Source organism: Apteryx mantelli, chromosome 32 (genome assembly GCF_036417845.1).
Source record: "Apteryx mantelli isolate bAptMan1 chromosome 32, bAptMan1.hap1, whole genome shotgun sequence".
In the NCBI taxonomy this organism is placed as follows: Eukaryota; Metazoa; Chordata; class Aves; order Apterygiformes; family Apterygidae; genus Apteryx; species Apteryx mantelli.
In genome coordinates, this window is record NC_090009.1 from 997,267 (window position 1) to 1,018,350 (window position 21,084).

Genomic DNA, 21,084 nt, shown 5'->3' on the forward strand with positions numbered 1-21,084 from the left:
CATCCTGCCCCCTCCACCCAACGCCTGCTGCCTCACCCACACCCCCCCAGTCCCTGCGGTGCCAGGACAACGTGCTGAGCACGGCACAGAGCAAACGACCCAGCGGCAGGTTGGACAGCGTGGGGCTGGCTGCAAGCACCTTTACTGCCGCTTGAAAACCCTGCAGAGCCTGGGCGGCAGGATCACTCCTACCTGTGGGGGGACCAGTGGGCTGGGCAAGGGGGGCCCTGGCAGGGTGGAGTTGGGGAGTGGGGCTGAGGGCTGGGGATGGGAGGCACCAGGCTGTGCCATGGGGCAGGACACGGCACTCCTAGCCTGCACATGGGGCCTGGGACTGGGCCATGGGGCAGAGGGTCGTGACATGGGGCCTGGAGCTGGTCCATGGGGCAGAGGGTTGAGATCCGGAGCTGGGATGTGACTGGGAGGGCTGGCTGGCAGTGCAGAGGATCCGGCCACAGGGCCATGAGGGCACCTCGGCCCTGCCCACTCTCAAGGGCCCTGCACTTTGTGGGTGCTCTTCATCTTCATGGCCTTGATGATGAGGACGGTGCCCACAATGATGCCCATGATGCCCATGGCCAGGCCCAGGGCACACACCAGGGTCTCGGTGCTCTCGGACATGGGCAGAGGCACCTGGGGCTCTGCGGGCAGACGAAGGGGGAGTGAGGGCAGGACCCTGAGACCCTCGCTGCCTGCAAGATGAGGGGACCCAGGCGTCCGGGCCCCAGCACAGCCCCCGCGCTCACCCCAGTGCTTCAGGAGGGCTTTGGACAGCCCCCAATGCTCCACGCGGCAGTCGTAGGAGTGGCCCCGGGTGGGGATGAAGGGCAGGTAGAAGAACTTGCGGAAGGTGTGGTCCTGGCACGGGTAGAAAACGGTCTCAACGACGCCATCCACCACCTCCTGCCCATTCTTCAGCCACTTGATGGTGATTGTGGTGGCCAGAACTTGTCCACGTAGCAGATGAGCATGTTGGGGTCACCCAGCTCCACAGGGTCCTCAGAGAACACTGTCACCTCAGGGACCTCTGGGAGGACACGGAGAAGGGGTTAGTGCAGCCCCTGCCCCACTCTGGTGGTCAGTAGGGCCCCACAGCCTGTGGCTGGACTCGGGTTGCCTTCCCATAGATAAGGCCCCAGGGTGGCCTACTGCCCACCCAGGGAGACCCTGCAGCCCCGTTTGGGCTCCTGGCTGCTCCGGCTCTTCCTAATAAACTCTGCCGGTACCCTGTGGCTCTGGTCGCTTGTGGGGCAGGCATGGACCACCCCTCTGAGCTCTGCCATTCAGCCACTTCTCAAGCCAGTTTTCAGTCATCAGCAAACTTGCTGAGGGTGCCCTCTGCCCCTTCATCCAGGTCATTGAGGAAGAAGTTGAACAAGACTGGGCCCAGTACCGATCCCTGGAGGACTCCGCTAGCTACAGGCCTCCAACTAGACTCTGCGCCACTGAGCACAACCCTTGGAGCTCTACCATTCAGCCACTTCTCCAGCCACCTCACTGTCCACTCATCTAGCCCACTCTTCCTCAGCTTCCCTAGGAGGATGTTATGGGAGACAGTGTCAAAAGCCTTGCTGAAGTCAAGGCAGACAACAGCCACTGCTCTCCCCTCATCTCCCCACACTGTCATTCCATCCCAGAAGGCTATCAGCTTGCTTAAGCAGGATTTCCCCTTCCCCTTGGGGAAGCAATGCTGACTACTCCTGATCACCTTCTTGTCTTCCACATGCTTGGAGATGGCCTCCAGGATGAGCTGCTGCATGACCTTTGCAGGGATGGAGGTGAGGCTGACTGGCCTGTAGTTTCCCGCGTGCTCCTTCTTGCCCTTTTGGAGGACTGGGGGGACATTGGCTTTCTTCCAGGCTTCAGGCACCTCTCCTCTTCTCCATGACCTTTCCAAGAGGATGGAGAGTGGCTTAGCAATAACATCCACCAGCTGCCTCAGCACTTGTTGGTGCATCCTATCAGGGCCCATGGATTTGTGGGTGTCATCAAGTTTGCCTAAATGATCTCTAACCCGATGCTGCTCAACCAAGGGAAAGTCTTCCTTTCTCCAGACTTTCTCTCTTGCCTCCAGGGTCTGGGATTGCTGAGGGCTGGCCTGAGCAGTAAAGACTGTCCCAACCCTCTGCCCTATGACCCAGCTCTGTGCTCAGCATCCTAACCCTCTGCTGCATGGCCCAGATCTGGGCCCCACGTCCCAACCCTCTGCCCCATGGCACAGATCTGGGCCTCATGTCCGAAACCTCTGCCCCAAGGCACAGCTCCAGCACCCATGTCACAGAATCACAGAAGGCTTGAGGTTGGAAGGCACCTTGGGAGATCATCGAGTCCAACCCCCTGCTCAAGCATGGTCACCTAGAGAACATTGTATGGGATCACATCCAGGCGGCTTTTGAATATCTCCAGGCAAGGAGACTCCACAACCAATCTGGGAAACCTCTTCCAGGGCTCTGTCACCCTCACAGGGAAGAACTTTTTCCTCACATTCACATGGGACTTGCTGTGTTTCACTTTGTGCCCGTTGCCTCGCGTCCTGTCGCTGGGCACCACTGAAAAGAGTCTGCCTCCAGCCTCTTGACACCCTCCCTTCACATAGTTGTATACATTGAGAAGACGCCCCCTCAGTCTTCTCTTCTCCACGCTCAACAGGCCCAGCTCTCGGCGCCTTTCCTCATAGGAGAGATGCTCCAGTCCCCTAATCATCTTTGTAGCCCTTTGCTGGACTTGCTCCAGTCGTGCCATGTCTCCCTTGTGCTGGGGAGCCCAGAAGTGGACACAGCACTGCAGCTGTGGCCTCAGCAGGGCCTTGAGGAGAGGGGGAGCATCCCCTCCCTCCACCTGCTGGCAACACTCTTCCTCATGCAGCCCAGCATCCCATTGGCCTTCTTGGCCACAAGGGCACATTGCTGCCTCATGCTTAACTTGGTGTCCACCAGCACTCCCACGTCCTTCTCCGCACAGCTGCTTTCCAGCACCTCAACCCCCAACCCCAACCTGTCCTGCTGCATGGCCTTATTTTTCCCTAGGTGCAGCAGCCTGCACTTGCCTTTGTTGAACTTCAGGAGGTTCCTCTGCGCCCAGCTCTCCAGCCTCTCCACGGCTCTCTGAATGGCAGCACAGCCTTCTGGGGTCTCAGCCTCTCCTCCCAGTTTTTTATCAGCAGCAAACTTGCTGAGGGTGCCCTCTGTGCCTCCATCCAGGTCATTGAGGAAGAAGTTGAACCAGACTGGGCCCAATCCTGACCCCTGGGGGACACCGCTAGCTACAGCCCTCCAGCTAGACTCTGTGCCACTGAGCACAACCCTCGGAGCTCTGCCATTCAGCCACTTCTCAAGCCACCTCACTGTCCACTCATCTAGCCCATCCACAACAGCCACTGCTCTGCCCTCATCTCCCCTGCCAGTCATTCCATCCCAGAACGCTATCAGGCTGCTTAAGCAGTAACATCCACCAGCTGCCTCAGCACTCGTGGGTGCATCCCATCGGGGCCCATGGATTTGTGGGTGTCAGGTTTGCCTAAATGATCTCTAACCCGATCCTCCTCAACCAAGGGGAAGTCTTCCTTTCTCCAGACTTTCTCTCTTGCCTCCAAGGTCCGCGATTCCTGAGGGCTGGCCTCAGCAGGAAAGCCTGAAGCAAAGAAGGCATTCAGCAACTCTGCCTTCTCTGCATCCTTCATCACCAGGGCACCCACCCCATTCAGCAAAGGGCCCACATTCTCTCTAGTCTTCCTCTTGCTACTGATGTATTTGAAGAAGCCGTTCTTGTTGTCCTTGACATCGCTTGCCACATTTAATTCCAAATGGGCCTTAGCCTTCCTCCTCGCATCCCTGCATCCTCTGACAACGTTCCTATATTCCTCCCAAGTGGCCTGGCCCCCTTTCCACTTTCTGTCTACTTCCTTCTTCTGGTTGAGTTTGGCCAGGAGCTCCTTGCTCTCCATGCAGGTCTCCTGCCTCCTTTGCTTCACTTCCTACTCAGAGGGATGCTCTGCTCTTGAGCCTGGAGGAAGTGATGCTTGAATATTAACCAACTCTCTTGAACGCCCCTTCCTTCTAGGGCCCTAACCCATGGCATTCCTCCAAGTAGGTCCCTGAAGAGGCCAAACTTTGCTCTCCTGAACTCAAGGGTTGCCATCCTACTTCTTGCCCTGCCTCGTCCTCGCGGGATCCTGAACTCCACCATCTCATGGTCACTGCAGCCAAGGCTGCCCCCAACCTTCACATCTTCAACCACTCCTTCTTTGTTACTACGACGTCCAGCAGCACACCTCTCCTTGTTGGCTCTGCCACCACCTGTGTCAAAAAGTGATCATCAGTGCTCTGCAGGAACCTCCTGCACTGTTTGTGCCTAGCTGTGTTGTCTCTCCAGCAGATATGAGGGTGCTTGAAGGCCCCCACGAGAACCAGGGCCTCTGATTGTGAGGCTACTTCCAGTTGTCTGTAGGAAGTCAATGAGGCCTTCTCTTCCTGATCAGGTGGCCTGTAGTAAACACCCACAACAGGGTCACCCATGCTACCCTCCCCTTGAATCCTTACCCAGAAGCTCTCCACTCGCTCTTCATCCACCCCTAGGCACAGCTCCATACATTCCAGTTGCTCTCTCACATCAAGAGCAACTCCAGCACCTCGCTTTCCTGGCCTCTCTTTCCTAAAAAGCACGTAGCCATCCATGACAGCACTCCACTCATGTGAGCTATCCCTCCCACCATATCTCTGTAATGGCAATGAGATCATGGCCCTGCGACCGCACACACATCTCTAGTTCTTCCTCTTTATTCCCCATGCTGCGTGCATTGGTGTACAGGCATTTCAGAGAGGTGATCGAGCATGCAGGTTTCCCAGGAGGGGTAAAAGAGGGTCCACCATAGCCACATCCCATGCACACTTCCCTGGCTGCATTCACCTGCTGGAGACATCCTGACTTGAGCTGTGTTTTGCCAACTCTCCTGTCACTGTAACTCTCCCCTTCCCCTGTCTTTCCTAGTTTAAAGCCCTCCTTACCAGCTTGGCCTACCTGTTGCCAAAGACACGCGTGCCCTGCTTAGTCAGCTGGATCCCATCTCTCCCCAGCAGCTGTCGATCTTCAAACAGGGGCGCATGGTCATAGAAACCAAAACTCTGTTGCCAACACCAGCGGTGCAGCCAGTTGTTAACTTGGAAAGTCCATCTCCTCCTCCTCTCATCCATCCCCCTCACTGGCAGGATTGAGGAGAAGATGACCTGGGCTCCCAGACCCTTGACCACCAGCCCCAGAGCTCTGAAATCCTGCTTGATGGTCTCTAGTTTGCCCTTGGTGTCATTAGCGCCCACATGGAAGAGCAGCAGTGAGTAATAGTCCGAAGAGTGGACAAGCCTTGGCAGTCTTTCCATGACATCTCTCTCACGAGCCCCTGGCAGACAACAAACCTCTCCAGACATGAGGTCAGGTTGGCAGATAGGTGCCTCTGTCCCCCGCAACAGGGAGTCCCCCACAACAATCACCCTACGCTTCTTCCAGCTCTTCCTGCAAGGCACAGGCTTTGTTGTCCCAGTTACTTCCCTTGCAGCCATGCCCATCTCCTCCTCACCCTGGAGGGCACTAAACCTGTTCTTCAGTTGCAAGTCTTCGGGAGGAGTAGGAGCCTTTCTCCTCCTACGAGCAGTGACCAGCTTCCAGCCGCCTTCTACAGTGTTATGTACTGTTTCACACGGCACAGAGCCCGCCGGCAACTCCACTGCTGTGGGGGCTTGAGACTCCTGGAGCTGTACAGTCTCCGAGAATACCCTGTCTATCTCCTTCTATCTCCTTCTCATCCTCTCGGATGCTATGTAGTCTACTGACCTCCTCCCAAAACTCCCTTACCTGATGACACAACTCATCAACAGCAGCACACCTCCTGCAGGAGAGCTGACTGCCAGCCCAGGCCTCCCGGAGAGGCCCCAAGCACTCCCTGCAGCCTGAGACCTGGAGAGCTGCATCTGCTGTCAGAGGGTCGGTCTGGGTCCCAGCCGCTGACACAGCCAACGCAGCGACTCCAACAGCCACTGGGAAATTTGCTCTGCGGCATGTCACAACCATACTTGAAGCATACCTGGTAAGGGGGGCTTTAAACTAGGAAAGACGGGGGAAGGGGAGAGTTATAGTGACAGGGTAGTTGGCAAAAGACTGCTCAAGTCAGGATGCCTCCAACAGGTGAATGCAGCCAGGGAAGTGCGCATGGGACGTGGCTATGGAGGATCCTCTTTTACCCCTCCTGGGAAACCTGCATGCTCGATCACCTCTCTGAAATGCCTGTACACCAATGCACGCAGCATGGGGAACAAACAGGAAGAACTAGAGATGTGTGTGCGGTCGCAGGGCCATGATCTCATTGCCATTACAGAGACATGGTGGGAGGGATAGCTCGCATGAGTGGAGTGCTGTCATGGATGGCTACGTGCTTTTTAGGAAAGAGAGGCCAGGAAAGCGAGGTGGTGGAGTTGCTCTTGATGTGAGAGAGCAACTGGAATGTATGGAGCTCTGCCTAGGGGTGGATGAAGAGCGAGTCGAGAGCTTATGGGTAAGGATCAAAGGGCAGGCTAGCATGGGTGACCCTGTTGTGGGTGTTTACTACAGGCCACCTGATCAGGAAGAGGAAGTCGATGAAGCCTTCTACAGACAACTGGAAATAGCCTCACAATCAGAGGCCCTGGTTCTCATGGGGGCCTTCAAGCACCCCGATATCTGCTGGAAAGACAACACAGCTAGGCACAAAAAGTCCTGGAGGTTCCTGCAGAGCATTGGTGACAACTTCTTGACACAGGTGGTGGAGGAGCCAACAAGGAGAGGTGTGCTGCTGGACCTCGTAGTAACAAAGAAAGAAGGAGTGGTGGAAGATGTGAAGGTTGGGGGCAGCCTTGGCTGCAGTGACCATGAGATGGTGGAGTTCAGGATCCTGTGAGGAAGAGGCAGGGCAAGAAGTAGGATGGCAACCCTTGACTTCAGGAGAGCAAACTTTGGCCTCTTCAGGGGCCTACTTGGAGGAATCCCATGGGTGAGGGCCCTAGAAGGAAGGAGTGTTCAAGAGAGCTGGTTAATATTCAAGCATCACTTCCTCCAGGCTCAAGAGCGGTGCATCCCTATGAGTAGGAAGTGAAGCAAAGGAGGCAGGAGACGTGCATGGATGAGCAAGGAGCTCCTGGCCAAACTCAACCAGAAGAAGGAAGTAGACAGAAAGTGGAAAGGGGGCCAGGCCACTTGGGAGGAATATAGGAACACTGTCAGAGTATGCAGGGACGCGACGAGGAAGGCTAAGGCCCGTTTGGAATTAAAGCTGGCTAGAGATGTCAAGGACAGCAAGAAGGGCTTCTTCAAATACATCAGCAGCAAGAGGAAGACTAGGGAAAATGTGGGCCCTTTGCTGAATGGGGTGGGTGCCCTGGTGACGAAGGATACAGAGAAGGCAGAGTTACTGAATGCCTTCTTTGCTTCAGTGTTTCCTGCTGAGGCCATCCCTCAGGAACCCCAGATCCTGGAGACAAGAGAGAAAGTCTGGAGAGAGGAAGACTTTCCCTTGGTGGAGGAGGAGTGGGTTAGAGATCATTCAGGCAAACTTGACACCCACAAATCCATGGGCCCTGATGGGATGCACCCACGAGTGCTGAGGGAGCTGGCGGGCATTATTGCTAAGCCACTCTCCATCATCTTTGAAAGGTCATGGAGGACAGGAGAGGTGCCTGAAGACTGGAAGAAAGACAATGTCACCCCAGTCTTCAAAAAGGGCAAGAAGAAGCACACAGGAAACTACAGGCCAGTCAGCCTCACCTCCGTCCCTGCAAAGGTGATGCAGCAGCTCATCCTGGAAGCCATGTCCAAGCATGTGGAGGAAAAGAAGGTGATGAGCAGTAGTCAGCATGGCTTCACCAAGGGGAAATCATGCCTAACCAATCTGATAGCCTTCTATGATGGAATGACTGGCTGGATAGATGAGGGGAGAGCAGTGGATGTTGTCTACCTAGACTTCAGGAAGGCTTTTGACACTGTCTCCCATAACATCCTCATAGACAAGCTCAGGAAGTGTGGGTTAGATGAGTGGACAGGGAGGTGGATTGAGAAGTGGCTGAACGGCAGAGCTCAGAGAGTTGTGATCAGTGGCACAGAGTCTAGTTGGAGGCCTGTAGCTAGCGGTGTCCCCCAGGGGTCAGGATTGGGCCCAGTCTGGTTCAACTTCTTCATCAATGACCTGGATGAAGGCACAGAGTGCACCCTCAGCAAGTTTGCTGATGATACAAAACTGGGAGGAGAGGCTGATAGGCCAGAGGGCTGTGCTGCCATTCAAAGAGACTTGGACAGGCTGGAGAGGTGGGCAGAGAGGAACCTCCTGAAGTTCAACAAAGGGAAGTGCAGGGTCCTGCACCTAGGGAGGAATAACCCCATGCACCAGTACAGGTTGGGGGTTGACCTGCTGGATAGCAGCTCGGCTGAGAAGGACCTGGGAGTGCTGGTGGACACCAAGTTGACCATGAGGCAGCAATGTGCCCTTGTGGCCAAGAAGGCCAATGGTATCCTGGGCTGCATCAGGAAGAGTATTGCCAGCAGGTGGAGGGAGGTGATTCTCCCCCTCTACTCAGCCCTGGTGAGGCCACATCTGGAGTACTGTGTCCAGTTCTGGGCTCCCCAGTACAAGAGGGATGTGGCACGACTGGAGCAAGTCCAGCGAAGGGCCACAAAGAAGATTAGGGGACTGGAGCATCTCTCTTATGAGGAAAGGCTGAGAGCTGGGCCTGTTTAGCCTGGAGAAGAGAAGGCTGAGAGGAGATCTGATCAACGTGTATAAGTACCTGAAGGGAGGGTGTCGAGAGGATGGGACCAGACTCTTTTCAGTGGTGCCGAGCGACAGGACGAGAGGCAATGGGCACAAACTGAAACACAGACACTTCCATCTGAACATGAGGAAAAACTTTTTCACTGTGAGGGTGACAGAGCACTGGAACAGGTTGCCCCGAGAGGTGGTGGAGTCTCCTTCTCTGGAGATATTCAAAACGCGCCTGGATGCAATCCTGTGCAATGTGCTCTAGGTGACCCTGCTTGAGCAGGGGGGTTGGACTAGATGATCTCCAGAGGTCCCTTCCAACCTCAGCGATTCTGTGATTCTGTGATGCACCGGAGGGATCAGAAACAAAGGTGCCTCCTTGCACCCTGCTGTGCAAACAGCTACATCTGTTAGCTGTGCTCTAGGCCTGGCTCTTATATAGGCCTCTCCCTAGCACTGCCTCCCAGGGTGCTTGACCCACCCTAATCAAGGGCCACCCGGATCACAAGCACTAACTGACTGGGTAGATGAGGGGAGAGCAGTGGCTGTTGTCTGCCTTGACTTCAGCAAGGCTTTTGACACTGTCTCCCATAACATCCTCCGAGGGAAGCTGAGGAAGAGAGGGCTAGATGAGTGGACAGTGAGGTGGCTTGAGACCTGGCTGAATGGCAGAGCTCAGAGGGTTGTGCTCAGCGGCACAGAGTCCATTTGGAGGCCTGTAACTAGTGGTGTCCTCCAGGGGTCAGGACTGGGCCCAGTCTTGTTCAACTTCTTCCTCAATGACCTGGATGAAGGCACAGAGTGCACCCTCAGCAAGTTTGCTGATGACTGAAAACTGGCTTGAGAAGTGGCTGAATGGCAAAGCTCAGAGTGGTGGTCCATGCCTGCCCCACAAGCGACCAGAGCTGCAGGGTACCGGCAGAGTTTATTAGGAAGAGCCGGAGCAGCCAGGAGCCCAAACGGGGCTGCAGGGTCTCCCTGGGTGGGCAGTGGGCCACCCTGGGGCCTTCTCTATGGGAATCCAACCCGAGTCCAGCCACAGGCTATGGGGCCCGACTGACCACCAGAGTGGGGCAGGGGCTGCACTAACACCTTCCCCGTGTCCTCCCAGAGGTCCCTGAGGTGACAGTGTTCTCTGAGGACCCTGTGGAGCTGGGTGACCCCAACATGCTCATCTGCTACGTGGACAAGTTCTGGCCACCACAATCACCATCAAGTGGCTGAAGAATGGGCAGGAGGTGGTGGATGGCGTCGTCGAGACCGTTTTCTACCCATGCCAGGACCACGCCTTCCGCAAGTTCTCCTACCTGCCCTTCATCCCCACCCGGGGCGAATCCTACGACTGCTGCGTGGAGCATTGGGGGCTGCCCAAGGCCCTCCTGAAGCACTGGGGTGAGCGCGGGGGCTGTGCTGGGCCCTGGATGCCTGGGTCCTTCCCTGCTCGCAGGTGTCGAGGGCCTCAGGGTCCTGCCTTCACTCCTGCCCTTGTCTTCCTGCAGAGCCACAGGTGCCTCTGCCCATGTCCGAGAGCACCGAGACCCTGGTGCGCACCCTGGGCCTGGCCGTGGGCATTGTGGGCATCATTGTGGGCACCGTCCTCATCATCAAGGCCATGAAGATGAACAGCGTCCCCAGTGCACGGGGCCCATGGTGAGCGGGCAGAGCCCAGGCACCCTCAAGGCCCTGTGGCCGGACCCCCTGCACCCGCAGACAGCCCTCCCAGTCATGTCCCAGCTCCGGGCCCCATGTCCTGACCTTCTACCCCATTGCCCAGCTCTGGGCCTGATGTCCCAACCCTCTGCCCCATGGACCACCTCCAGGACCCACATAACAGAATCACAGAATCACAGAATGGTAGGGGTTGGAAGGCACCTCAGGAGATCATCGAGTCCAACTGCCCTTCTCAAGCACGGTCACCTAGAGCACATTGTACAGGATCGCGTCCAGGCAGCTTTTGAATATCTCCAGGCAAGGAGACTCCACACCCTCTCCGGGCAACCTCTTCCAGTGATCTGTCACCCTCACAGGGAAGAAGTTTTTCCTCAGATTCACATGCGACTTGCTGTGTTTCGCTTTGTGCCCGTTGCCTCGTATCCTGTCGCTGGGCACCACTGAAAAGAGTCTGCCTCCAGCCTCTTGACACCCTCCCTTCACATAGTTCTATTCCTTAATGAGATCCCCCCCCTCAGTCTTCTCTTCTCCACGCTCAACAGGCCCAGCTCTCTCAGCCTTTCCTCATAGGAGAGATGCTCCAGTCCCCTAATCTTCTTTGTAGCCCTTTGCTGGACTTGCTCCAGTTGTGCCATGTCTCCCTTGTGCTGGGGAGCCCAGAAGTGGCCACAGCACTGCAGCTGTGGCCTCAGCAGGGCTGAGGAGAGGGGGAGCATCCCCTCCCTCCACCTGCTGGCAACACTCTTCCTCATGCAGCCCAGCATCCCATTGGCCGCCTTGGCCACAAGGGCACATTGCTGCCTCATGCTTAACTTGGTGTCCACCAGCACTCCCACGTCCTTCTCCGCACAGCTGCTTTCCAGCACCTCAACCCCCAACCTGTCCTGCTGCATGGCCTTATTTTTCCCTAGGTGCAGCAGCCTGCACTTGCCTTTGTTGAACTTCAGGAGGTTCCTCTGCGCCCACCTCTCCAGCCTCTCCACAGCTCTCTGAATGGCAGCACAGCCTTCTGGGGTCTCAGCCTCTCCTCCCAGTTTGCAATCAGCAGCAAACTTGCTGAGGGTGCCCTCTGTGCCTCCATCCAGGTCATTGAGGAAGAAGTTGAACCAGACTGGGCCCAGTCCTGACCGCTGGGGGACACCACTAGCTACAGGCCTCCAACTAGACTCTGTGCCGCTGAGCACAACCCTCGGAGCTCTGCCATTCAGCCACTTCTCAAGCCACCTCACTGTCCACTCATCTAGCCCACTCTTCCTGAGCTCTGTGCCCCATGTCACAGAAGGGTCAGCAGGGCCAGTGGGACGCCCTCTCCCCATCCTCCAGCCATGGCCTCTCCTGGCATCGGGCAGCAAGAGCAGGAGCAGGCGAGGGGCAGGTGTCACTGCCAGGCTGGGGGGCCCCATTGCATGGGGATGGGGCCCCCCCGCTACAGTGCTCAGCCAATAGGAGGGAGCCCCTGTGCTGACTTGCCTGTTCCCAGGCAGAGTGGCAGCACAGAGCTCCCTGCAGAGCAAATAGACTGACGAACGCCCCAGCAGGACCCCGCAGGGAAGCACTGTCCCCCCAGGCCATGGGTCCCCTCGAGAGGGCTCTGGGGGTGGAAGGGCAGGGGCAGCTGTGGGGCAGGGAGCCCTGCGGTGCTGGCTGGGCCTGGCGTCCCTTGCTGGGTCGCTGCAGGAGCCTTGCTCCAGCGCTGGCACAAGTGTCATTGGGAGCCCTGTGGGGGCCAGCTCTGCCTGGTGATGGGTGATGCTGCCCAACCCCGACGCTCACTGGCCCTCGCCGGGGACTCCCCCAGCCCCGGCGCTGGACAAGGTCCGGGCTGATACCCCGAGGCGGCAGAGCTGGGCTCGCTCGGGGTCCCGGCACCTCTCCAGCCTCCTCTGGGAGCAGCCATGGGGACCGGCCGTGTGCGGGGGGCCGGGAGGTGCTGGGCTGGGGCGACGCTGGTGGTGCTGGCAGTGCTGGGAGCGCGCAGGGCTCATGGCAAGGAGACGACAGGTGAGCCGAGCCCCCTGGCGGGGGGGATGGCATCGGGGGTCGGATGGCACAGACTCCCCATGGAGGTGCTGCGGTTCGGGAGAGCCCCCTGGTGCCCCCGTGTCTGCCGTCATCCGTGCTCAGCAGCCTGGGGTCAGGGGGCTGCGGGTGTCTCTGTGGGGCGAGACACGTTTGGTTTGGGGTGTCTCCGAGGCGTCCCCGTTCCCTCCCCAGCCTTGGGGAGCTGCGCTTGGCCCCCTCAACCCTGCCTGTGCCCTGAGGACACCTGGGGAGGGGGACGAGCTGTGGCACTGTGACCTGCCTCTCTCTGCACAACAGGGTATTTCCTGGAGATGCATAAGTCCGAGTGTCAGTATGTCAACGGCACTGAGCAGGTGAGGTATGTGGAGAGGTACCTCTACAACCGGCAGCAGTACGTGCACTTTGACTGTGACCTGGGCGTCTATGTGGCCGACAGCCCCCTGGGTGAGCCAAGTGCCAAGTACTGGAACAGCCAGAGAGACATCATTGAGGAGAAACAGGCTAAGGTGGACACGTACTGCCGGCACAACTATGGGGTGGTGACCCCTTTCTCCGTGGAGAGGAGAGGTGAGTGCACGGGAGAGCCCTGAGTCTGGCGGGGCTGGGACACCCCCACACCCTCCACACCACAGGCAGCTAAGAGGGGGGAACCGCGGGTTCCCCAGAGGATGGCAACAAGCCAGGCTGCTGGGATCGTGGGAGGGGAGTGTCTGTGCCCAGGTGTGCCCGCAGCAGGGGCCCGGGAGAGGTCCCTGCACTCTTCCACAAGGACACGAGCCCCTTGCGTCCTCCCTGGACACATCCTGCGTGGGGACCACAACACCCAGCCCTGGGCCGGGATGAGTCCTGGGAGCAGCGGTGCCAGGTGGCCCCTCACGCTCTCCCAGCTAACTCCAGCTCTCTCGCTCTCCCGCAGTTCAGCCCAAGGTGCTGGTGTCCCCCATGCAGTCGGGGTCCCTGCCCCAAAAGGACAGGCTGCTCTGCTACGTGACGGGCTTTTACCCGCCAGAGATCGAGGTCAAGTGGTTCAAGAACGGGCGGGAGGAGACGGAGCGCATGGTGGCCACGGACGTGATCCAGAACGGTGACTGGACCTACCAGGTGCTGGTGATGCTGGAAAGCATGCCGCAGAGCGGGGACACCTACACCTGCCAGGTGGAGCACGCCAGCCTGCAGCAGCCGCTCACCCAGCACTGGGGTAAGGCCCGGCGCCCTCCTCCTGCAGCCGTGCAGCCGTGCAGCCATGCGCGGGTGGGGAGCGGGTGCCCTCCCCCTCGCCGTCTGCTCTGCTCCCTGCAGTGGCCCAGTCGGACACCGCCAGGAGCAAGATGCTGACGGGGGTGGGGGGCCTGGTGCTGGGGCTCATCTTCCTGGCACTGGGGCTGGTGCTCTACCTGCGCAATAAGAAAGGTGAGCGGCCGGGGCGCGGGTCGTGGGGGCGCGGGGCTGGGGGTTGAGGAGCCCTGCTGGCCGCGGGGCCAGGGCTGCGGTCCTGCCTCCGGCTGCGGCCCCTGCTGCACCACTGATGTCGTTTCTCTGTGTTTCAGGGCGCGCCGTTGCCCAGCCCGCAGGTAAGGTCCATCTCCCGCGCCCCTGTTGGCCTTCGCCCTGCATGGGCCGGTGGCAGCCTACTGCGAGGGGGCTGCACGTACAGGCCCGGAGAGAGCAGATCCCACCCGCGGAGTCCTGGGGCCACCCTGGCTGCCCGTCCCGCTGCTCATCTCTCCCACCTCTCTCCCCGCAGGGCTCCTGAACTAGCTGCTGCGCATCTGCTTCGGTGCCGTCCTCCCTCTGCTTGCAGTGACTTCCAGCCTCTTCTGTGACCTGCACTTGCCTGTCTGCGCCCGGTGCTACCGTGTCTCGAAGCTGCCCATGCCCCGCGATGAGTGCTGGGGTGGCCCCGTCGCAGCCCGGCTTTGCTGTTGCTGCTCTGTGGCCCCGGCGGTGCCCAGGGCCCTGCAGGGTGGCCACGGAGAGGCTCTTGGCTGCTCTGGCTCTTCCTAATAAACTCTCCTGGGACCCTGCGGCTCTGGTCGCTTGCGGGGCAGGCATGGGCTGCCCGCTCGTGCCCACAGCTGTGCGGGGATGTCAACGGGGAGCTGGGTGCTCAGCGGGGTCCTGCCGTGCACAGTGTCCACAGGGGACTGAAGCACGTGGGGGCAGGGGACAGGACAGAGAGCTGGTGCCGTGAGAAGGGGACAGGCTGTGTGGCGGTGTCCAGACTGGCTCAGGGATGGGGAAGGAGAAGGGGCTGGGGTGGAGGGTCACAGGGGTCCCCGTTGCCCTCCCGGTGCCTGTCCCCAGTGGGCCTGGTGGAGAGCAGGGCCCTGGGTCGGGGCGCCATGTCTGTGCCCCCCCCGCCCGGTAGTGACCGTTGTGCCAGTGCCTGCTGCAGTGCCCTTCACTGGGACCCCCGCCATCCCAAGGCAGCATCCGCCCCACCCACCAGAGCTGGCACGGAACCAGGCGTCCTGCCCCCTCCACCCAACGCCTGCTGCCTCACCCACACCCCCCAGTCCTCATTGTGCCGGGATACCGTGCTGAGCATGGCACAGAGCAAACGGTCCGGTGGCGGGTTAGATGGTGTGGGGCTGGCTGCAAGCGCCTTTACTGCTGCTTGGAAACCCCGCAGAGCCTGGGCGGCAGGATCACTTGTACCCGCGGGGGGTGCAGGGGTCTGGGCAGGGGGGGCCCTGGCAGGGTGGAGTTGTGCTGTGGGGCTCAGAGTTGGGGATGGGAGGCACCAGGCTTGTCCATGGGGTGGGATGCAGCACACCTGGTGTGCACATGGGGCCCAGAGCTGGTCCATGGGGCAGATGGTTTGGGTGTGGGTCCTGGAGCTGCGCCATGGGGCAGAGGGTCGAGACATGGGGCCCAGATCTGGGCCCTTTGGCAGAGGTTTAGGACACATGGCACAGAGCTGGGCCATGGGGCAGAGGGTCGGGATGTGGCGCACAGAGCTGGGCCATGCGGCATCGAGCTGGGCCATGGGGCAGAGGGTCGGGACATGGGGCACAGAGCTGGGACATGGGGCAGAGGATTGGGATGTGGGATTTATGGAATGCACCCATGAGCACTGTGGCACCTGGCAAATGTCATTGCTAGGCCTCTGCATTCTCTTGGAAAGGTCATGGAGAAGAGGAGAGGTGCCTGAGGCCTGGAAGAAAGGCAATGTCCCCCCACTCTTCCAAAAGGGCAAGAAGAAGCACCCAGGAAACTACAGGCCAGTCAGCCTCACCTCCATCCCTGCAAAGGTGATGCAGCAGCTCATCCTGGAGGCCATGTCCAAGCATGTGGAGGAAAAGAAGGTGATGAGCAGTAGTCAGCATGGCTTCGCTAAGGGGAAGGGGAAATCCTGCTTAAGCAAGCTGATAGCCTTCTGGGATGGAATGAGTGTCTGGGGAGATGAGGGCAGAGCAGTGGCTGTTGTCTGCCTTGACTTCAGCAAGGCTTTCGACACTGCCTCCCATAACATCCTCATAGGGAAGCTCAGGAAGAGTGGGTTAGATGAGTGGACAGTGAGGTGTCTTGAGAAGTGGCTGAATGGCAGAGCTCCGAGGGTTGTGCTCAGCGGTGCAGAGTCTAGTTGGAGGCCTGTAGCTAGCGGTGTCCCCCAGCGGTCAGGACTGGATCCAGTCTTGTTCAACTTCTTCCTCAATGACCTGGATGAAGGCACAGAGGGCACCCTCAGCAAGTTTGCTGATGACCGAAAACTGGCTTGAGAACTGGCTGAATGGCAAAGCTCAGAGGGGTGGTCCATGCCTGCCCCACAAGTGACCAGAGCCGCAGGGTACCGGCAGAGTTTATTAGGAAGAGCCGGAGCAGCCAAGAGCCCAAACGGGGCTGCAGGGTCTCCCTGGGACCCACCCAACCCTCTGCCCCATGGCCCAGTTCAATGCCTCATGGCCCAGCTCCAGGCCCCATGTCCTGACCCTCTACCCCATAGACCGGCTCCAGGACCCATGGCCCAGCTCCGTGCCCCACGTTTCGAACCTCTACCCTGTGGACCAGCTCCAGGACCCATGTCACAGAATCACAGAATCACAGAATGCTTGGGTTTGGAAGGGACCTCTGGAGATCATCGAGTCCAAATGCTCTCCTCAAGCAGGGTCACCGAGAGCACATTGCACAGGATCGTGTCCAGGCGGCTTTTGAATATCTCCAGGCAAGGAGACTCCACAACCTCTCTGGGCAACCTCTTCCAGTGCTCTGTCACCCTCACAGGGAAGAACTTTTTCCTCAGATTCACATGGGACTTGCTGTGTTTCACTTTGTGCCCGTTGCCTCACGTCCTGTCGCTGGGCACCACTGAAAAGAGTCTGGCTCCGGCCTCTTGACACCCTCCCTTCAGATACTTGTACACATTAATAAGATCCACCCCCTCAGTCTTCTCTTCTCCATGCTCAACAGGCCCAGCTCTCGCAGCCTTCCTCATAGGAGAGATGCTCCAGTCCCCTAATCTTCTTTGTAGCCCTTTGCTGGACTTGCTCCAGTCGTGCCATGTCTCTCTTGTGCCGGGGAGCTCAGAACTGGACGCAGCACTGCAGCTGTGGCCTCAGCAGGGCTGAGGAGAGGGGGAGCATCCCCTCCCTCCACCTGCTGGCAACACTCTTCCTCATGCAGCCCAGCATCCCGTTGGCTGCCTTGGCCACAAGGGCACATTGCTGCCTCATGCTTAACTTGGTGTCCACCAGCACTCCCAAGTCCTTCTCCGCACAGCTGCTTTCCAGCACCTCAACCCCCAACCTGTCCTGCTGCATGGCCTTATTGCTCCCTAGCTGCAGCAGCCTGCACTTGCCTTTGTTGAACTTCAGGAGGTTCCTCCCTGTCCAGCTCTCCAGCCTCTCCACACCTCTCTGAATGGCAGCACAGCCTTCTGGGGTCTCAGCCTCTCCTCCCAGTTTGCGATCAGCAGCAGACTTGCTGAGGGTGCCCTCTGTGCCTTCATCCGGGTCATTGATGAAGAAGTTGAACCAGACTGGGCCCAATCCTGACCCCTGGGGGACACCGCTAGCTACAGCCCTCCAACTAGACTCTGTGCTGCTGAGCACAACCCTCGGAGCTCTGCCATCCAGCCACTTCTCAAGCCACCTCACTGTCCACTCATCTAGCCCACTCTTCCTCAGCTTCCCTAGGAGGATGTTATGGGAGACAGTGTCAAAAGCCTTGCTGAAGTCAAGGCAGACAACAGCCACTGCTCTCCCCTCATCTCCCCAGACACTCATTCCATCATAGAAGGCTATCACCAGCTTGGTTAAGCAGGATTTCCCCTTCCCCTTGGCGAAGCCATGCTGAAGACTTCTGATCACCTTCTTTTCCTCCACATGCTTGGAGATGGCCTCCAGGATGAGCTGCTGCATCACCTTTGCAGGGATGGAGGTGAGGCTGACTGGCCTGTAGTTTCCCGCGTGCTTCTTCTTGCCGTTTTGGAAGAGTGGGGTGACATTGGCTTTCTTCCAGGCTTCAGGCACCTCTCCTCTTCTCCATGACCTTTCAGAGAGGATGCAGAGTGGCCTAGCAATAACATCCGCCAGCTGCCTCAGCACTCGTGTTTGCATCCCATTAATCCCACATCCTGACCCTCTGCCTGATGGTCAAGCTCCATGCCCCATGGCCCTGCTCTGGGCCTCACGTCCCGACCCTCTGCCCCATGGCGCATCTCTGTGCTCTATGTCACAGAAGGGCCAGCAGGGCCATTGGGACACCCTGTCCCTGTCCTCCAGCCTTGGCTTCTCCTGGCATCGGGCAGCGAGAGTGGGAGCAGGCGAGGGGCAGGTGTCACTGCCAGGGCGGGAGCCCTGTGCTGGGGACCCCATGGCGTGGGGATGGGGCCCCCCCGCCACGGTGCTCAGCCAATAGGAGGGAGCCCTCGCGCTGACTCGCCTGTTCCCAGGCAGAGTGGCAGCGCAGAGCACCCTGCAGAGCAGATGGACGGACGGACGGGCGTTGCAGCAGGACCCCGCAGGGGAGCACTGTCCCCCCAGGCTGCGGCTCCCCTCGAGAGGGCTCTGGGGGTGGAAGGACAGGGGCAGCCGTGGGGCAGGGAGCCCTGCGGTGCTGGCTGGGTTGCTGCAGGAGCCTTGCTCCGACGCCAGGACAACCCCGGCAGTCCTGTTCTGCCTGGTGACGCATGATGGTGCCCAGCCCCGCTGCGCACTGGCTCCCAGCGCTGGGCAGGGCCTGGGCTGATATGACAAGGCAGCAGAGCTGGGCTCGCTCGGGGTCCCAGCGCCTCTCTAACCTGCTCCGAGAGCAGCCATGGGGACTGGTTGCGTGCAGGGCGCTGGGAGGCGCTGGGCTGGAGCAGCGTTAGCAGTGCTGGCGTGCTGGGAGCCCCTGGGGCTCATGGCAAGGAGACGACAGGTGAGCCGAGCCCCCCGGTGGGGGGATGGCATCGGGGGTCAGATGGCACAGACTCCTCGTGGAGGTGTTGGGGTTCGAGAGAGCCCCCTGGTGCTCTCATGTCTCCTGTCAGGTCCAGGTGTCTCCACGGGGCGAGACACAGTCAGTTTGGGATGGCTCTGAGGAGTCCCCGTGCCCTCCCCAGCCTTTGGGAGCTGCACTCGACCCCCCCAACCTGCCTGAGGGCTGAGGGTGCCTGGGGAGGAGGATGAGCTGGGGCACCGTGACCTGCCTCTCTCTGCACAACAGGGTATTTCCTGGAGATGCATGCGTCCAAGTGTCAGTACCTCAATGACACCCAGCAAGTGAGGTACGTGGAGAGGTACCTCTACAACCAGCAGCAGTACGTGCACTTTGACAGCGACGTGGGGGTCTTCATGGCCAACAGCCCCCTGGGTGAACCAGATGCCAAGTACTGGAACAGCCAGCCAGACGTCATTGAGGAGAAACAGGCGGCCATGGACACCGTGTGCTGGCCTAACTACTGGGTGGCGATCCCTTTCACCGTGGAGAGGAGAGGTGCAGGCATGGGAGGGTCCTGGGTCTGGCGGGGCTGGGACACCCCCACACCTTCCACACCACGGGCAGCAGAGGGGGCCCAGCTGTGCCTGCAGCAGGGGCTTGAGTGAGGACACAAGCCTCTCGCACCGTCCTTGGCCACATCCTGCGTGGGGACCACAGTGCCCTGGTGGCCCCTCGCACTCTCCCAGCTAACTCCAGCTCTCTCGCTCTCCCGCAGTTCAGCCCAAGGTACTGGTGTCTCCCATGCAGTCGGGGTCCCTGCCCCAAACGGACAGGCTGCTCTGCTACGTGACGGGCTTTTACCCGCCGGAGATCGAGGTCAAGTGGTTCAAGAACGGGCGGGAGGAGATGGAGCGCATGGTGGCCACGGATGTGATCCAGAACAGCAACTGGACCTACCAGGTGCTGGTGACACTGCAAACCAGCCTGCAGGATGGGGACACCTACACCTGCCAGGTGGAGCATGCCAGCCTGCAGCAGCCGCTGACCCAGCACTGGGGTAAGGCCCGGCACCCTCCTCCTGCAGCCGTGCACGGTCAGGGAGCAGGTGCCCTCACCCTCTGCTCTGCTCCCTGCAGGGGCCCAGCCAAACACTGCCCCAAGCAAGATGTTCATAGGAGTGGGGGGCCTGGTGCTGGGGCCCATAGTCATGGCGCTGGGGCTGTTCCTCTACCTGCGCAATAAGAAAGGTGAGCGGCCAGGGCACAGGGCTTTGGGGCAGGGGGTTGAGGAGCCCTGCTGGCCGCAGGGCCAGGGCTGCAGTCCTGCCCCCAGCCACAGCTCCTGCTCCACCGCTGAGTTTCTCTGCGTTTCAGGGCGCGCCAGTGCCCAGCCCGCAGATAACATATCTCCCCCGACCCCATTCAGCCGCTCCCTGGGCAGCTCTCCATCCTGGCGTGGTGGTGACGCCTCTCCCTTTTCTCCCCGCTGCAGGTCGCCTGAACTAGCTCCTGCCCCCAGGCTCTGCTCTGTGTGTCCCTGCCCTGGACTTGGCCCCTCAGGTTCCCACTAGGCCCTTTGCTGTCTCTCTCATGTCCCTGCCCCTAGCGTCCACCCCGCTCGCCACCTTGGGGGTCCTCATGGGACCACGGCTGGTGTCTGCCACCGCTCAATAAACCGCATGCCGAGAACCTTAGCTCTGCCTCTGGGGTTTGCTTCAGGCCGTGGGGTGCAGTCAGGGCGCAGGGAAAGGGGGGAAGGTTTGTGCACCCCAGGGTGCACAAGCAGGGTCCGGTTCAGCCAGGAGCAGAGGTCTCACCACCTCCTTCCTACTGCTACAGGGCCATGGACCTGGGGAGGGGTCCTGCTGCCGAGGAGGTGGGGAAGGACCTACAGGGCACAGCCAGCACCAGAAGCACCTGGCTAGTGTCCCAGCCACAAACTCCAACAGGCCAAGAGGACCCAGGCAGAACAGTGATAAGGGCTGCTGAAAGTCCTCATCCTCATGCTCAAACACTGCCCCATGTGGCCATTGACAAGATTGCCCATTGGGCAACTTGTTCCCAGAACTGCTCCACAGGGCCGGGGAGGGGACGCCAGCACCCCCGTGGGGTGCAAAGCCTGGGTGGGGGAAGCAGCAAGACTGTTCCGGCTTCTTGGGCTAGGTGCCACCCTCACCGCCAGCGCTGCAGGGTCCTGAGGTCGAGGGGCCAAGCCCGTCCCACCACCCCTTGGGGGATGGCGGCTGCCCCCCA

At 59.6% G+C, this 21,084-nt stretch overlaps 4 protein-coding genes across 4 annotated transcripts in view; 3 read left to right on the forward strand and 1 right to left on the reverse strand.

Annotated features, from left to right (window-relative positions):
* LOC106489433 (class II histocompatibility antigen, B-L beta chain-like) overlaps positions 1-20,525 on the forward strand; it is a 44,250-nt gene extending 23,725 nt beyond the window's left edge. The window contains exons 2-5 of the mRNA XM_067313839.1: positions 19,118-19,387; positions 19,608-19,889; positions 19,969-20,079; positions 20,324-20,525. Coding sequence (XP_067169940.1) covers positions 19,118-19,387; positions 19,608-19,889; positions 19,969-20,079; positions 20,324-20,337 — 677 coding nt within the window. The 3' untranslated portion in view covers positions 20,338-20,525. The remainder of the gene's footprint in view (positions 1-19,117; positions 19,388-19,607; positions 19,890-19,968; positions 20,080-20,323) is intronic.
* On the reverse strand, positions 490-1,031 carry LOC106483983 (HLA class II histocompatibility antigen, DQ alpha 1 chain-like; the record flags this gene model as incomplete). Its single annotated transcript, XM_067313886.1, is given in 3 exon segments — positions 490-641; positions 747-935; positions 938-1,031. Coding segments are annotated over 3 exon segments (435 nt in total), but the record flags the coding sequence as incomplete, so codon positions are not given.
* LOC136994684 (HLA class II histocompatibility antigen, DQ alpha 1 chain-like) lies at positions 9,881-11,437 on the forward strand (the record flags this gene model as incomplete). Its single annotated transcript, XM_067313614.1, is given in 4 exon segments — positions 9,881-9,974; positions 9,977-10,165; positions 10,273-10,423; positions 11,356-11,437. Coding segments are annotated over 4 exon segments (516 nt in total), but the record flags the coding sequence as incomplete, so codon positions are not given.
* On the forward strand, positions 12,225-14,490 carry LOC106486674 (class II histocompatibility antigen, B-L beta chain-like). The gene is made up of 6 exons (XM_067313835.1): positions 12,225-12,445; positions 12,764-13,033; positions 13,383-13,664; positions 13,766-13,876; positions 14,014-14,037; positions 14,211-14,490. The coding sequence occupies exons 1-6, from the start codon at positions 12,340-12,342 to the stop codon at positions 14,222-14,224; spliced, it is 807 nt and encodes a 268-aa protein (XP_067169936.1). The 5' UTR covers positions 12,225-12,339; the 3' UTR covers positions 14,225-14,490.
* Positions 20,526-21,084: the final 559 nt, after the last annotated feature.

Excerpts from the sequence above, each read along its gene's own strand:
- LOC106486674 (XM_067313835.1), top strand. The coding sequence starts at position 12,340 with ATGGGGACCGGCCGTGTGCGGGGGGCCGGGAGGTGCTGGGCTGGGGCG. Across the intron at positions 13,665-13,765 it reads GCCGCTCACCCAGCACTGGG|TGGCCCAGTCGGACACCGCC; the intron begins GTAAGGCCCGGC and ends TGCTCCCTGCAG. Across the intron at positions 13,877-14,013 it reads CTACCTGCGCAATAAGAAAG|GGCGCGCCGTTGCCCAGCCC; the intron begins GTGAGCGGCCGG and ends TCTGTGTTTCAG.